Source organism: Podarcis melisellensis, assembly GCF_964234715.1.
Source record: "Podarcis melisellensis genome assembly, chromosome: 8".
Taxonomy (NCBI): domain Eukaryota; kingdom Metazoa; phylum Chordata; class Lepidosauria; order Squamata; family Lacertidae; genus Podarcis; species Podarcis melisellensis.
Window position 1 is genome coordinate 79,954,005 of NC_138540.1, and position 15,373 is coordinate 79,969,377.

The following is a 15,373-nucleotide window of genomic DNA, read 5'->3' on the forward strand; positions in this document are numbered from 1 at the left end:
AGCCCAGAGAGACCTGTAAATCAGATGCACAAAAGGGCTCGATTTATGCAGCCAACTCCACATCCTGCTGTTGGTTTTCGTAGCAGACGCACCTTGAGGTTTGAAGCCTGCACAAGTTCGCTGCAAATCTGCGACACTGCAGCGGCAGAATAAAAGTGTGTATAAGGGAGAGCGCCCAGGGCCAAGGCTCACAGGAACCCCTCTGGTTTCTCATCTCATACACTCATCTCAGACATACCTCTTTTTCCCCCCTTTAAGGCTAAAAAGCCTTTGGAGGATGCTGGAGTGGAGGTTTTGGAAGGAGCTGGGTTCTGTGCCACTCCGAACCAGACTTGCAGGAGAATTTGGTGGAAAGCGTATCCCCCACCAGAAGGTGTTCTCCAAAGATGTGCTCAACTAAAACTCCACGACTGAACGGATTGTTAAAGAGCTTTAATAGCATGTGAGGTGGGAGCACCCCAATACAGAAGGGGTTACACACATGGTCAACATGTGACGTGGGGCCGCCAGGGCACTCACGCTCGGGGGGGAGAGCCCCCCCAGCTACCCACACCTGCTCTCTATTGCTTCTTTGAGTGCTGGGTCAGCCCCTCACTCGCAGAAACCCCTCTCCACCTCCTGTCCAGACGTAGGCTGGTCTGTATGCAGTCTCTACCGCAAATAGCGCCCTCTTCCCTCCTTCTCGTTGCCAACGCAGAGCCTTGACCGGTCAAGAGAAGCGGGCGTCGTAATCAACTGATCCCGGCAGCGGTCTGGGTGTGCTTTCTTCTTCCTTCGCCTCCGGCGACCGAAGCAATAACCCTGTCCAGAACTCAAGGCCGCAGACTCCCTGCCCGACCCCCTGCAGCTGTGTGTATGTGTGTCTCTGGGAAAAGACTCTCCCCTCCACCCCAGTTACGGACACAAAAGCAACGAATATGTGGGTTCTCAAAATATTTAACATTATTAAAAGGGCGGGGAGGGGGCTTGAAATTGGAACCCGACACTTCGCACGGGTCCGTCGCTCAAGGCCCTTTGTAAAACTGTCCCCCAACTCGGCCCCGTCGCTGGTCTCCGCTGCATTGAGAGAGAGAGAAAGAGAGCAAGGCCTGTGTGTCCTGGAATGGTTTTTCAGCACCACCACTCGAGTCCTGGGGTGGAGGGGGAAGCGAAGGGGCTGGCAGCAGTCCAGAGCCCCTCCCTCTTGGAGCAGACAGGCTGGAGAGGAGTGCAAGAAGAAAGGGGAAGAGTCTGCATAGGAAGGACAGCTGCCTCCCTGCTTCCAGTCCCTGAGCAGGGGCACAGAAAATGGGGGAAGCACTTAGCAAGGGAAGGAGGGCAGGAGGGACGAACAGAGATGGCAGTGGGTGAGGGGGGGGCAAAGCTCCAATATCCCCCCCACTCCTTTTCCACAAGGCTGTTTCTCTCTGCTCACGGCTGTTCATCTGCTGCTGGTGTTGCCTCCGCTGCCGCTGCCTCCTGGGGAAGACTGCTGGTTACAGTCCCAACTGGCAGCTGTTGTAGGAAGGGGGGCAGTTGTGGCGGTGGCGGCAGAGGTGGCCTCTGCTCCTTGCGCACAGTCCTGCGCCATGGTCAACTCCAGAGGCTGCCCCGCTTCCGCAGCACTGCCCTGGCTGGCGGGGCCTCCGGGCTCCGGCGTGCTCGGGGCCTGCTCCGTCGGGGTGGCCGCCTGCATGATCTTCTGCCGCACTTCCCGGATCTTGAGCTGCAAGCAGACCTTGGTGGGGAATATGTCGGAGTAGCGGGCCTGGAAAGCCGCGGTGGCTTGGGCTGCCAAAGAGGGAGGGAGGGAGGAAAGGTGGTGAGTGCCACAGCAAGGAGGGTGGGGAGGAGGAGAACGTCTGGGGAATAAAAAAGGGGGGGTGGGAAGAAAGCCTACAGACTAATGCAGAGAACTGAGCTAGGCCACAAAACAGAGAGAGAAAGACTAAGGAATATTACAGTACTCTCTGAAATGTTTTGAACGCTAGGGTCATGGGTTGAAGCCCCACATTGGGCAAAGATTCCTGCATCTCAGGGGGCTGGACTAGATGATCCTTGTGGTCCCTTCCAACCATACAATTGTACGGAGCGCATTCCCTCATATGAACCTTCCCTGGTTTTGAGATTTTTCAGGGGAGGCCCCTCTCTCGAGTCCCACCACCCTCAGAGGCACTCTTGGTAGGGATGCCGGAAATGGCTGCCTCAGTGGCTGCTGCCATACTTTGCAGCTCCCTCCCTAGAGAAGTTAGACTGGCTCCCTCTTTGTGCTCCCTCCAGGCACTTGTTCTCCAACAGGCTTTGGGGAACTGAGTGCTTTTAATGAAAGGGCTGGTGCTATGCTGTTTTTATTTGTATGGTTTTAATATATTTTTCATAGATTTAATTCTATTTATGTTCAATTTTTAAAATAATTGTTGTTTTTTCAAAGGTGGGGTATATGAATGGATGGGATGAATGAATGAATGAAGTGCGATTCCTCTACAGAGATGAAGCCACCCTTTCTAACAGAACGAATACAGAAACTCTTCCCTAGGCAGTGCTTTAACAATGTGAAGAACCTGGAGCATACGCCCCACCCGCCAGCAAAGCCAAAAAATATACAGAAGAAGCCTAGAGGGGTACAGTCAGTCTCGGTTCCTGTTCCAAACTGAAAGCTGCCATTCAGATAGCAGGAGGATGACGCAGAGTTGTTCGACATGAGTCTATCCTAACCTGCTGCTCTCCAGCAGCTGTTGGGACTACAACTTCCATCATCCCCAGCCACTGGCCGTGGTAGTTGGGGCTGGTGAGAGCCGGGAATCCAAAAAAACCCGCCAGACGAGGAAAGCTGTTCTCGATTACATTTCCACAAATGTTTGGTGGACCCTAAAATGGCTGCTAAGCTGAAACCCAAAAACTACAGTCATTTTTCTTGGAGTGGAGGAAGGGTCCAAGGGTGGGGTGGGGGGATAAATGCCCTGCAGGAAAAGGAAAGTCCAAACTTCTACTCCCCCAAGGACAATGTCAGCTGGGAAAGCCGGGCTGAGCTTCCTCCTTACCTGAAGGGAAGAATCCATGATCCTGGAAGAGCTGCATGACCAGAGCCCTCCTCTGGTCCAAGGTACGTCGGAGTGAAGAGTATGGCACCTTCTCGTATTCCAGCTCCCCGAGTACGTCTTCTGTGTCTGTGCCTAAATTGAGAAAGGATCTATGATGCACCTGGAGCCAAAATGCCCCTTTAAAAAGTTTGGGGTATGGGTGGTTTGCTAGCGGATAGTTGGGCGCTTGCCTGCTCTGAATGGGGTCACCCTCCCTCTGAAGAAGCAGGTACACAGCTTGGGGGTGTTTCTGGACCCTTTCAGTGCTGCTTGAGGCTCAGGTGGCCTCTCCTCCACTGCCACCTTTTCTCCCCAATCATCCCCCTGCCCTCCAACCTTACTCACCGGTTTTGTCAAAGGTGAAAATGTCTCCTTCGCACTTGGCACTCTTGGGAGTGTTGGGCTCCGAACTGCAGCTGGAGCGGCGCCGGATCTTCCGCTTGGGGGAGATGGGGTCCTCCGTAGAGGAGTCCAGGTCTGAAAGGGACACCCGCACACAAGTCGTGTTACCAAGTCAGGGGAGGGGAAAGCCCTGCCCCTAAAAAATCTGCACCAAATTAAACCCAAGGATGCAGAATTACGGGAGAGCCTGGAAATAGGAAGCACAAGTTATGCTTCCTTTCCCACCTGATCCCAGAAATGTGAAAGGGGCGGATATCCCACATTGCTTTTTGACTCCAGTAACCTCCTGGGCAAACTTGTCCTGGCTGGAGACTCTCCACAGAACAGATGGTACCCCATCCTCCATATCTGTCAGCCTTTGGGGAATCAGATCCCTCCCACGGTGGCAGCCCAGAATCGAGAAACGATTAAAGTTCTTACCAAGCAATTTATTCAATAATTCACAGAGAATGATGAAGGAATGCAGCAATCCCTATAATGGCATTGCTCCAAGTCCCACCCCCTTCGTCTCTCTTATCCTACGTCATCCCTGCGCCGGTTGGTCTGGACTTCTGTCTCTTAAGCTTTCTGTTTGGCTACTCTCACTGCACGCCTAGTCCTGGGGGAGGGGGAATCAGGAATGCTCTCCAAAGACACTGAGTCTGTCATCTGTCTCTCCCCCAGTGAATCTGCTTCCTCTTCCAATGTCGCCCAGCTTTTCACCTCTACATCCTCTGAACTATGTCCTTCTGCAAACCACTGCTCTAAGTCTATACTGTCCTCCTGTTCACAGGAAGGTTCATGAGAAGTGTGGGGGACGGCCACCACCCTTGCTCCTCCGTCCAGCCCCTGACAATATCTATGTCTGCAGTTCTCATCTGCTCCTCTGTGATTGTCCTCTCTGTTGCCTTGGAAATGCAATGCCCAGCAGCCGCTGGCACAGAAGGCTATTCCTGGCCCTGCCTGGCTCCTTACCGGTAGAGTTCTTGCGCTTCTTCCGGTAGCTGCCGAGGATGGCGCGGGGTGAGGTGGCAAGAGACTGCAGGGTGGGCGAGGGCAGCACCTCCTCAGGCTTGAATTCGGGCAGCTCGGCAAAGCGCTCCTCAAAATCCACCTCCGACAGAACCCTGCTGGGGAAGGGGACAGGGTGTGGGTCACACCGTGCAGTCAGGGGCTCCCGCAGAACATGCCCCCCCAACACACACGCTGCCCCCCAACACAGCAGCCTCCTTGTGCTTTGCTCTTCAAAAGGCCAGTGCTTTCCTCCAGGGTCCCTCCACCACCACCTTTGTGGAAAACCTTGTCTATGGAAAAGGCTGCCTTCACCCATGAATTTAACTTGCAACACCGCCCGTTCCGCAAGAGAGTGCTAACCAACATGTGTGTTTCTGCAGGATGCGACGCTGGCACGTACTCTCTTACCGACGTGTGAGCTCAGGGCACTTTGCACACTTATTTGCACATTATGGAGGCACGTGCCTTTTCTGGAACTGGGCTGTTAGTTCGGCACAAGCATCAACAGCTGTGTAGAAAAGAGTGACATGGAAAGCAGCCTTCACACGTGCCAAACCAACCTCAACTCCCCCCTGGCGTCTGCAGCTTCCCAAGCTTCCTAGCTGCACAGAGTTCTTTGCACATTAGAATGTACTGCCACAGAACCTCCCTGGCTCCATGTCACTGCAGGGACAGAACATCTGGGAAAACAAATCTCAACTCTCCACTCAGCCATGAAGCTCGTGGGTGGCCTTGGGCCAGGGACTCTCTCTCAGCCTAGTCTACATCACAGGCTTGTTGGGAAGCACTAACTGGGAGAGGAGCCATCTTCAGATATCTCAAGGGCTGTCACATGGAGGATGGAGCAAGCCTATTTTCTCCCACTCTGGAGGGTAGGACCTGAACCCATGGCTTCAAGTTAAAGGAGATTCTGACTAAACATCAGGAAGAACTTTCTGACATTAAGAGCTATTTGACAGTGGAATGGTCTCTTCCTCAGGAGGTTATGGACCCCTTGGAGGTTTTAAAGCAGAGGTTGGGTGGCCATCTCTCATGGATGCTTCAGCTAAGATTCCTGCACTGCAAGGGGTTGGACTAGATGACCCCCAGGGTTCCCTTTCCCACTCTACAGTTCTATGACTCTAGGAGAACCATGTGATAATACGTATAAAATAAATATAATCAGTATGAACAGAAGGTGGTCCCTTCAAGCTAACTGCCAGCAGACAACTGCCGATTGAAGGAAAGGCGTGGCTGAGGCAACTCAGTCAGATGGTTGGCATGTAAATAAAACAACAATAATAATATTGTATCAACAAGCAAGCTGCATTTGAGGGGTAGGGGGGGAATTCGGCAACCCCTGATGAAGAACTCCAGATACCCCAGAGCACTTTGCAAAACCTAACTCCTGGGGAAGGGATGTAACTTGGAGATAGAGCATCTGCTTTGCATGCAAAAGGTCCTGGGGTTCAACATCTCCAGGGAAAGACTCCCTGCCTGAAACCCCAGACAGCCACTGCCAATCAGTGCAGACCACTCTGAGCTAGCTGGACCTAATAATCTGACTCTGTATAGCAGCTGTCTGTGCTTTAGGTCTTTGGCAACCCATTCCTGAAGCTCCCCAATCACTCACTTGTCGACAGAGTCGAAGGTTTTCTTCAGCGGCGGAGGCCGGACCTTGACTTTCTTCCCCACGGGGACCTCCTTCTGCTCGGGCCCTGCTTCGGATGTGGAGGCTGCTGCTGCTGGAGCAAGGGTCGAGGGGCCTCCTCTAGGGGCCTCCGTGGAGCTCGAAGGGCCAGGGCTGAGCGAGGAAGTCAGCGGGCCTGTGGATGGGGCAGACGCTTCACCGCGGCCCTCAGCACTGGCCGTTCTCCAGTCCGGGGAAGTGGAGAACTTGTGGGCCTGGGGAAGAAAGGAATAGGGTGTTTGCTACCAGAGAGCGTCTGGGAAGAGGCATTAAGAAGGAAGGCGAGCCAACATGGAGGCAGATCAGCAAGGCTGGCAAATGCGGAGGTGAACTACTAGTGGGGAGACCCTCTCGCTTGGTTCGCAAGGCAAGATGATTATGTGCGGGAGGTTATTATATAAATGCACAGCCCAGAAGCCTCAATCCCGAAGATCAAAACCCTGTAAACTTTCGTGAACTTAAAACTGGGTACCGGAAAGCAGGTGAAAACGGGTAAGATCTTCCAAAGTCTCCAGGAGATGCTCAGGCCGCAGCTTGGGGGAATCTCCAGGGACATGCTGGCTGGGGCTGATGGGAATTGTAGGCCAAAACATTGGCTGGTGGGGGGGGGAGCGCATGTTGGTCAAGGCTGGCACAGAGAGAGGGATTCTCAGTGGCTGTGCTCCCCTGACGCAGAACCATCACCTTGGAGCTTCTGCTGGAGACTTTGTGGAAGAGTTTTCCAGTTTCCGCCTGCCCCAGTGAAATGTTGGGGGGGTGGGGGCTGGGTTGGCAAAGACGGTTGCGGGATTTCCAAGTGCTGGAAGCACAGGTTGAGCAAAGGCCTCCTGTCTCCTCCTTACCGTCTCGGCCCCTTTGCTGCCCAGTGGAGGGTCACGGACCGCCCTCTCTTCGCCGGCTCCTGCCTCCCGCTGGCTCCAGATTTCCGCGGGCGCCGCCTCCGTAACCTGTGGTTGCTGGGGAGACGGGGGTGACACTGGCTCCCAGGACTCCCGCTTCAGATCCTGGGCTTTGGGCTGGGGGTTCTGTTCGCTGCCCCGGCACACGGGGGAAAGAGGCGGTTCCTGGGGCCCCGCCTCCCGCAAAGTCCGGGCTTCTCCCGCGGCTTCGGCCTCCCGGTGGCATCGTGACCCTCCGGGCTCCTGCTGCTGCCCTCCGGGGGGCCGGGCCGGACCCGGAGAGGGGGAGGATTCGTAAGAGCCGACCGGGATGCTGGCGATCGTGGCCTTCACCTTCTGGAGGGGCTTGAGCGGCGGCCGCTGAGGTCGGGGAACCGCTGGAGGAGCGGCAGGGGTAGCTGAGTAGGAGGGAAAACGAAGCTGGTTAGAGTCCAGTCAGAAACGCCCAAAAGGGAAAGAAAGCCCACCTAACTCAGGATCCGGGCAGATCCAGCACCACAGGAACATAGTGCTGCCAAGCAAGAGTGCCCCACACACTTTTAAAAAAATAAAAATTAAATCTTTATTGGTTTAAAATACAAAGATACAAACATACAAGGAAGGTAAGTATTTCAGATTTTTTTAAAAAAAGGAAAGGAAAAAAAGGAAAATTTTGAAACAAAGACAAAAAAATGATAAAAAGAAAAAAAGACCAAAGATTTATACAACATTATATCTATCAAATAATATTTTTTTGCAAAAAACTTCCATTATACTTTTTCTGTTGTCATGGTAATATCCTTTCCCATACATTTCACTATAATGGAATGCACTATAGTGGAATGCACTTTTTTTTAAAAAAAAGACAAGATTTCTACTCCTTATGGACTTCAAATGATGCAAAACGATGGGCAATATTTGCGGGGATTACAAACTGCAGCCTAGGTGTACAATTTGTTTCTTTTAGCTCATTGTCCTCCCTGGACGCCTCCCCTACTTCTCCGTTTCCTCCCTCTGGGTCAAGCCCCACCTTCAAGTGGGGCTTCCCTGCTGCTACCCACCCACCCACCCCGTACCTGTGGAAATCAGGCCCTGGCTGGGGCCCCCTGGGCTCTGAGTGCTGCTGCCCCCCTTGGGCAGGATGGCTGTGGGAGAGGAGACTGTGACGGTGCTTGTGGCTGCCACCGTGTAGACCACGCCGTGGCTGGTGGGCTGAGCAGCGCTGGTCCCCGTGGGGCTGGGGTAGATGGCGGTGATGACCTGCCCTTGTCCAGCACAGGACACTGGAAGCTGGGGGCTCTGCAGTGGGGACACCACTTGCCCTGGAGCCAGCAGAGGGTTTTGACCTGCAGGAAGCAGAATGGGCAGTGGAATCAGAGGCAAGCCAGGGGCAAGGCCAGTCGACCCTCGGCGCCATCTCTCATTGCCCCCATGCCCCTTGCCAAGCGCATCCGTCCAGCCTGGCCCCAGCTGCCCCCCCCCCAGCTGCCTTGCCAACCTTACCTGAGAGCAGCGGCTGCACTATGGCCTGCCCATTCGGCCCGATGGCTGTGAAACCCAGTGCCATGGGGGCAGGGCCCACTGGGGACTGAACGTAGGTCGTGGCAGGTGTGGCCGGGGGGGCGCTGGGCTGCGTGTGGGAGGCCGAGGTGCCCAGGGAGAGGGGGTGCCCGGCTGTTGACTGCACGTAGGTGATCCTGGGGGCAGAGAGAGGGGGGAGAGTGTGTTATAGCAAAGGAGGTGGCTGGTGCTGAAATGAACAAGATCGTGCCCCTCCCACCTTCCCCACTCCCCAGGCAGGGTGCCCCCAGGATCTGGCGTAGCCAATCAGTAGGGGGGTGGGTCTGTACCTGGTGGAGGAGGGCAAGAGGACTTTCTGGGTTTGGCTCGGGGAGCCCATGACGGCAGTGGCCACAGTGCCTTGGAGAGCAGCTGGGCTAAGGGGTGGCACCAAGGTGGCGCTGCTTTGCGAGGAGGGCTGGGGCTGAACCACGGGCACCGGGGTGAGCTGGATGATCTGGAAAAGCAGAAAGACGGGGTGGCCAGGCAGACCTGTCAATCAGAACTGTCAACCAACATCATGAAAACACTGTTTCCACACGCCATTCAGGTCTGATTTGTCAGAATTCAACATCTGCAGTAGTAGGAACGGTATTCGTGTAACCTATGCTGCCTTAGGTGCCCTAACTGGAAGAGAGGAAGGAGTGTTGAAGTGTGAGTGGGAACTGCAGCCTGTGAGCAGTAGGGACAGCGAGTTGTGAGGAAGAAACCATCTGAGCCCACCAATCACCTTTTAGTTTTATCTACAATCTTCGTCCAAAAAAAGAGAGATTAAAAGCAGAATTTTCTCAGCATTCCAGTCGAAGCAACGCATCCTGTACCAAAGCTTCCATCCTCCAGTTTCGCAGCATGCCTGTGGCCCTACAGCAGAGTGCCATCGTTCAGCTGGGTTGAGTTTTTCTTTGCTTTACTTATAGAACGAGCAACTGAATTAAGCATTGCTACACAACGTTAAGAGGCTCTGCTCTCCTCCCCACGTTGTACTACGTTAACAATATACTCAAAGAAACTTGATTACACTATTTGCAAGGAAAAGGGGGAATACAAGAGTCAAAAACAAATGAAAGAACTGTACTAGCCAAAGGTATCTTGGCAGGTTATAGAAAGCTTGGGGTTTGTTGTTTTTTTACATGCCATGAATTAAAGACCTTGCGGTTCAAGGGAAGTACCTGGACTTTGAAACCCAGAGGGTGACCCAAATAGGATATGCAGAGGACAGGGAAGAAAGACTCCTACATGGGGTAATTTCAAACCCCCATCCCTAGGCTTAGCTACTGCTCCATGAATTGGCCACCTATCCACCTTTGTGCAAGAAAGTAATAATAGCAGCCGCCAGAACAACTACTACTACTACAACTACTACTATTATTATTGGACAGTCCTGCAGCATTTATGCTAAGCGTAGTATTCACAGTTAGCAGATACCACCACCTTCACCCGTCGCATAAGGTACCCAGCACAGCCCCCCCCCCCCCAATTAACTAACCTTGCTGGCTGGCTGGCTCCCGTTCTGCACCGGGACGGGGAAAGGTGGGGTCACCAGAGGCAGCTGGGTGGCAGTGGAGGTGCGCACTGTCACCTGTGGGGGTGCCATGGGCACCAGGACCTTGCCTTGTACCTGGAGCCCAGCGGGGGGCACCACCTGCCCAGACACGAGGTGGGTTGAAGTTCCGGGAGATGGAGCTTGAACTGGAGACACTGACTGAACTGGGGGCGAGAGAGGGAGAGAGAAGAGAGGTGCACACAGCGAGGTCAGTTTACGGATCTCAAAAAGCCCAGCATCTGAGCGGAGGTACCAAGGTACCACATCTCATAAAGGATGTTGCAGAGCTGGGAAAGGCACAGGACAGGGCGACTATCGGGAGGACAAAAGCACCTCTCCCTACAAGGAAAGCTACATTTGGGGCTTCTCAAGTTTGGAAGATCGATCAAGGATTACGTAATTCTACTGTTTTCCTGCAAGATCGCCTTACCCTGTATGTGGCCGCCCAACCACTTTGATCCACAGAACTGGCACCGTGACAGAGGCCACGTAATGCTTGCTTCCCATTTGCAAGGAATCAAATCTTCTGGGTGGCAGCACCCATATGGCGGAGCCCCTTCCTGCCTGCTGACATCAGGCAGGCACCTTCACTGTCCTCTTTAAAGGGCAGCAGTTGGCGGAGGGGGTTAGACAAATTCATGGAGGGCAAAGGCTATCAGGGGCTACTAGCTGTGATGGTCACATAACACACGTTTCTGGAGAGGCCAATTGACCTCATGCCTTGCATTAGGCGCTCCCCAAAGGCACATGGCTCTCGCCATGGAAAATGGGATACTGGACTAGACAGGGCCCTGGCCCAATGCAGCACGGCTCTTCTTGGATCTTTTACACCAGGGAGAGCCAATGTGCATATTCTTGTCGGCCGGCCGCCTCTTGCTTGCCCAGGGACCGGAAGTGAACTCTGCCATACAAAACGGTGACCCACGCCATCACCACTAACAGTTAGGCGAGCTCAGTTAACACAGAGGTGGTAGGAGGTTCAGGTAAAAACCCCTTCCGTGTATTAAAAATGTCTGGAACCTGGCGCTTCTAAAATGTGTAATGCTTTGGGGCGCGGTGACCCTCCAGGGATGAGAGATCCGTTAATGAAAATGAATCTCTTTCTGCACTCCATCATGGGGCATGGATGAACTAGCCAGGAAGCATTCTCAATCAGTCTTAGGAATTACAGAGAGACTAGGCAGGGTGAGGTCTAAGCCTCCGATGCGATGCAATTATCTTTTTTAAAAAATAAAATAAAATATTGGTACGGAGGGCATATCAAGCAAAAAGGCCCATGCCCTTACCTTTGGGTGCTGAGGACATGACGGTGACATTGCTGTTGCCGCTTCCTGGAGCAGGCTGGATGATGGGGATGGCTTGGGGTGTGGCGATCACCTTCCCGTTGGCTGGCGGAAGAGTGAAATGGATGCTGGCAGCTCCAGGAGCACCCGCTCCCGCCGGCACCTTTCCCCCGGCCACCTGCAGCTGCTGAGGCAAGGTGGGCAGGATGTACTGCACCTGAGTGATGCCGCCCGCCTTGCCCGCTGCCCCCGAGAGGATGCCCTGAGGCTGCAGGATGCTGAGCGGCACTGGGCCGTTCTGCCCAGGCCCAGGTGGATTCTGCGTGATGAACTGCACCGAGGGCTGCTGTGCGATGGCGCCGGGGGGCAAGACAGTCACCGGAACGGCAGCCCCTCCCGCGCTGCCCGCTTGCCCGTAGCCTTGAGCTCCCACAAGGAGGTTGGTCACCACGTTGCCCTGGTTGGCAGGCCCCTTCCCCACAGCGGTCAAGCCTTGCCCAATGAGAGGGCCGGCTACAAGGTGAGGCGACGTGGCTTGGATCCCGGGCATCGCCGAGGGCTGCTGAGTCTTCTTGTCGGCGTAGAGGAGGCCGAGGCGCCCCACAGAAATCCCTTCCGCCTTTGTGGCCCCGTCCGAGGGAGGGGGGCTGAGCAGCGGGAGCCCCTCCCCTGACCCGCGCGGGAAGGGCTTGCTGGCGATGGGCACCGGGGTGCTGCTAACCGGCTTGACCACATTGGTGACGACGGTGGAGGCCGTGCGGACCAGGCTGGGCGCGCCGCTGTAGCCGATCACTCCCACATTCGGGGCGCTCATGGACGGGGCCGTCACCAGCACGGTGCCCGAGGACAAGCGGGCGGAATCGGAGAGCACCACGGCCTGAAACATTCCACCAGGCGAAGAGATGACCGAGTGAGTAGGGGCGGCCAGGGGGGCCACCCCAGACTCTGTGGCTGCTGCCTGAGAGCCCCCTCCAGCACTGTCTGCCCGCTTCCGCCGGTAAGAGGCCGCCGCCGATTCGAAGCGCGGCTCCAGGCGTTTGGCTGGGTTGTTGTGAGGGCGGAGCCCTCCTCGGGAGTCTTGGGCCTTGAAGGTGCTGGGTGCCAGCTGGAAGGAGCCGTACGTCTTGGGAGGGGGCTGCTGGTCGAGGCTGTGGGGAGGCGGGGGTGGCTCCAAGTCCAGAGGGGGCGGCGGGCGGCAGGGGGCAAAGGCACCGGAGGAAGGAGGCAGCGCAGCCGAGCGGATCACTGGGGAGAAGAGCTTGCGCCCAAAGTCCTGCGAGCAGATGGGGAAAGGGTTAAAAGGCTGCCGAACAATCGTGAGCAATCTCCTCCACAGCGTTGCTTTCATACTCTTCCTTACAGCATCGCCAGTCCTGAATAGCAGCGGGTTGGACTAAATGACCATCGGAATCCCTTGCAACTCTACAGTTCTAAGTCCCAAAACAGGAATGAGTTCTGAACCAGGACAGTTCGCATTTCGAATCTCACTTCCACCAAGAGGGCAACAAAGTCCCCCTCAGCTCCAGCGCCTTGCCTGCAAAGGACTGTGCTTGTGTTTGCTCATCTTAACACAAAACATTAATTAAAAACCTCTAAAGATGCCATACCAAAAGCCAGGAGTTTAGCTTGCAGCAAGGAAGACGCAGGCGGTGCTTTGAACACTCTGAAGCATCCCACTGCTAGACCCCCACAAAAAGCAAAGATTCCTCTCTCGTTGCTACAACCTCTTTATGTTGCAAGGCTTATAGTTGCATCCTTATTCCTTTACTTCCAGCCTACTCACCTTGTTGTCGGATTCATCCCCCAAGGAACCCTCGCTGTCGCTGTCCGTCACTCGTTCCTTGCATTTGAGGTCAACATCAGCAGGGTTGAACCCATCCTCAGCTGTAAGAGGGCAGAAGCATGAGTCAGCAAGACACCTGACCACCTCCAAACATCCCCCACTCCCTCTCCAAAACTCTCCTGGAGAGGCAGAGATTTTTATCCGAGAGAGATAGGATTACTGCAAATCTGCAAATTCACTTACTGCAAGTACAGGCAAAATGCAGAGCGTTTATTTCTAATTTTTTGCAGTGTGTGTGTTAGAAATTGTAGCGGCTGGCCCCCTGAAGAGATCTAAATTAGGGGTGCTCTGGGTGCAGAAGGGAGCTAAGTAATCAGAGGAAAAGAAGGTGCTGTTAATGGGCCAATAACCAGAGCACAACAAAACACTGCGCAGGACAGAAAACGAGAGGCAGAAATGTCCATCTCTTTACCTACCCGCAGCCCAGCTTTGAAGCAGAGCAATCTGGCTTCTGGTGTTCAGAGAATCTTGTTCAGTAAATAATCAAGATTGCATTTAAATGCAGATTAAAAAGGGGGTAAAGTGGACCCCTGACCATTAGGTCCAGTCGTGGCCAACTCTGGGGTTGCGGCGCTCATCTCGCTTTATTGGCCGAGGGAGCCTGCGTACAGCTTCCGGGTCATGTGGCCAGCATGACTAAGCCGCTCCTGGCAAACCAGAGCAGCGCACAGAAATGCCATTTACCTTCCCGCCAGAGCGGTACCTATTTATCTACTTGCACTTTGACATGCTTTCGAACTGCTAGGTTGGCAGAAGCAGGGACTGAGCAATGGGAGCTCACCGCATGGCGGGGATTCGAACCACCAACCTTCTGATTGGCAATCCTAGGCTCTGTGGTTTGACCCACAGCGCCACCCGCATCCCTTAGTTACCTTTTAATGCCAGTACGCACCACTACCACTACGTTCACAATCTAAAAAGCAAGTAGCAACAAGAATGGGACTATCCCACTCCTGTAATAAATCTCTCTTGGGATTAGGAAGACACGTTATTCAGAATCAGACCACTGGCCTCATCTGCCTCAATACTGTCTGCAGTAACTGGCTGATGCTCTCCAGGGTGCCAAGCAGGCGTCTACCTGGAAATTCCAATGATTAAGCCTGGGGTATTTTGCATGCAGGTCACCTGGCTCTACCGCCAAGAACATCCAGCCTCAATAAAGCAGCACAGCAAACCGCCTCACTCTGCATTCTATCCCACATGACGGATTGTGTGCAAGGGAATCAGGACATAGAGAAGCTTGTTTGAGAGCAGCTTATTCCACATTAACTAATGCAGAGTACAATGATCTTGTGGTACAGAAAACACCTGTGTTTTTTTAATAAATGGGGAAGTCTGAGCCATTGTGGTTATGGGAGTAAGACTGAAGACTTCCATATGAATTCCACGCTCCCCAAGGGGGCGTCATCACTGCTGTGCCCTCACTTTGCACCCCTCCCGCCACCAATATTTTGAGTTTTATCCCTCTTTCTTCCTTCTGTGGTGCAATTTGGTGATTACAGCAGCTTGCCTAAAGCTACTGTTCGAAAAGAGGTGGCTGCTTCCATCGCTGAATTGAGTTTGTGTCTAGAAGAGGAAATTCCATTCATTTATTTGAGCTAATAAAATTTGAACGGTTTGGGTAGCGGGGAACATTTGTTTAGCTTACAGTGTAATAGCACAGCTTGTCACTGCAGGTAAAGAACAGTCGATGTTGCACTCTGACCGAAGTAAATTAATGTTCCTCTTTATTGGCAAGACTGTATAAATCGGGAGGAGGGAAAAACACGGTGGAATCATAGAATCGTATTGTTCGAAGGGATCCTGAGGATCATCTAGTAGGAATATGAGATCAAACCTGCAAACCTTGGCGTTATCAGCACCACACTCTAGCCAACTGAGCTATCCAGGCATTCAGGGCAGTCACACTATTCTGCAATCTGCATAAATCATGCTAACGAGCGCATATATTTACTTGGTTTGCGTATTTTCACTCTGCTTCTCTCCCAGTCATGGAAAGGCAGTCCACCAGCCCATCTTTGCAGTCTTAAATGTTAGAAACTTAAGGAATTCTGAAGATGCTAAATCCCAAGTACTAATTTCCCAGTACCATTTTCCATGCCCACAAACTACAATCTCAGAATACATAGAGAAAACGGATACC

General features: G+C 53.6%; 1 protein-coding gene across 3 annotated transcripts in view; it reads right to left on the minus strand.

The window, feature by feature from the left end:
* Window positions 1-417: 417 nt before the first annotated feature.
* Window positions 418-15,373, minus strand: part of CIC (capicua transcriptional repressor) — a 45,950-nt gene continuing 30,994 nt past the window's right edge. For 2 of the 3 annotated variants that reach the window (XM_081921874.1, XM_081921875.1), the window contains exons 10-21: window positions 13,171-13,271; window positions 11,391-12,660; window positions 10,048-10,268; window positions 8,852-9,018; window positions 8,505-8,698; window positions 8,078-8,347; window positions 6,966-7,420; window positions 6,067-6,338; window positions 4,416-4,570; window positions 3,405-3,536; window positions 3,021-3,152; window positions 418-1,770 (exon numbers count right to left, since the gene is read on the minus strand). In XM_081921874.1, the coding sequence (XP_081778000.1) occupies window positions 1,421-1,770; window positions 3,021-3,152; window positions 3,405-3,536; window positions 4,416-4,570; window positions 6,067-6,338; window positions 6,966-7,420; window positions 8,078-8,347; window positions 8,505-8,698; window positions 8,852-9,018; window positions 10,048-10,268; window positions 11,391-12,660; window positions 13,171-13,271 (3,719 nt within the window). In that variant the 3' untranslated portion in view covers window positions 418-1,420. The remainder of the gene's footprint in view (window positions 1,771-3,020; window positions 3,153-3,404; window positions 3,537-4,415; window positions 4,571-6,066; window positions 6,339-6,965; window positions 7,421-8,077; window positions 8,348-8,504; window positions 8,699-8,851; window positions 9,019-10,047; window positions 10,269-11,390; window positions 12,661-13,170; window positions 13,272-15,373) is intronic. The other variant, XM_081921876.1, reaches the window with a different exon arrangement.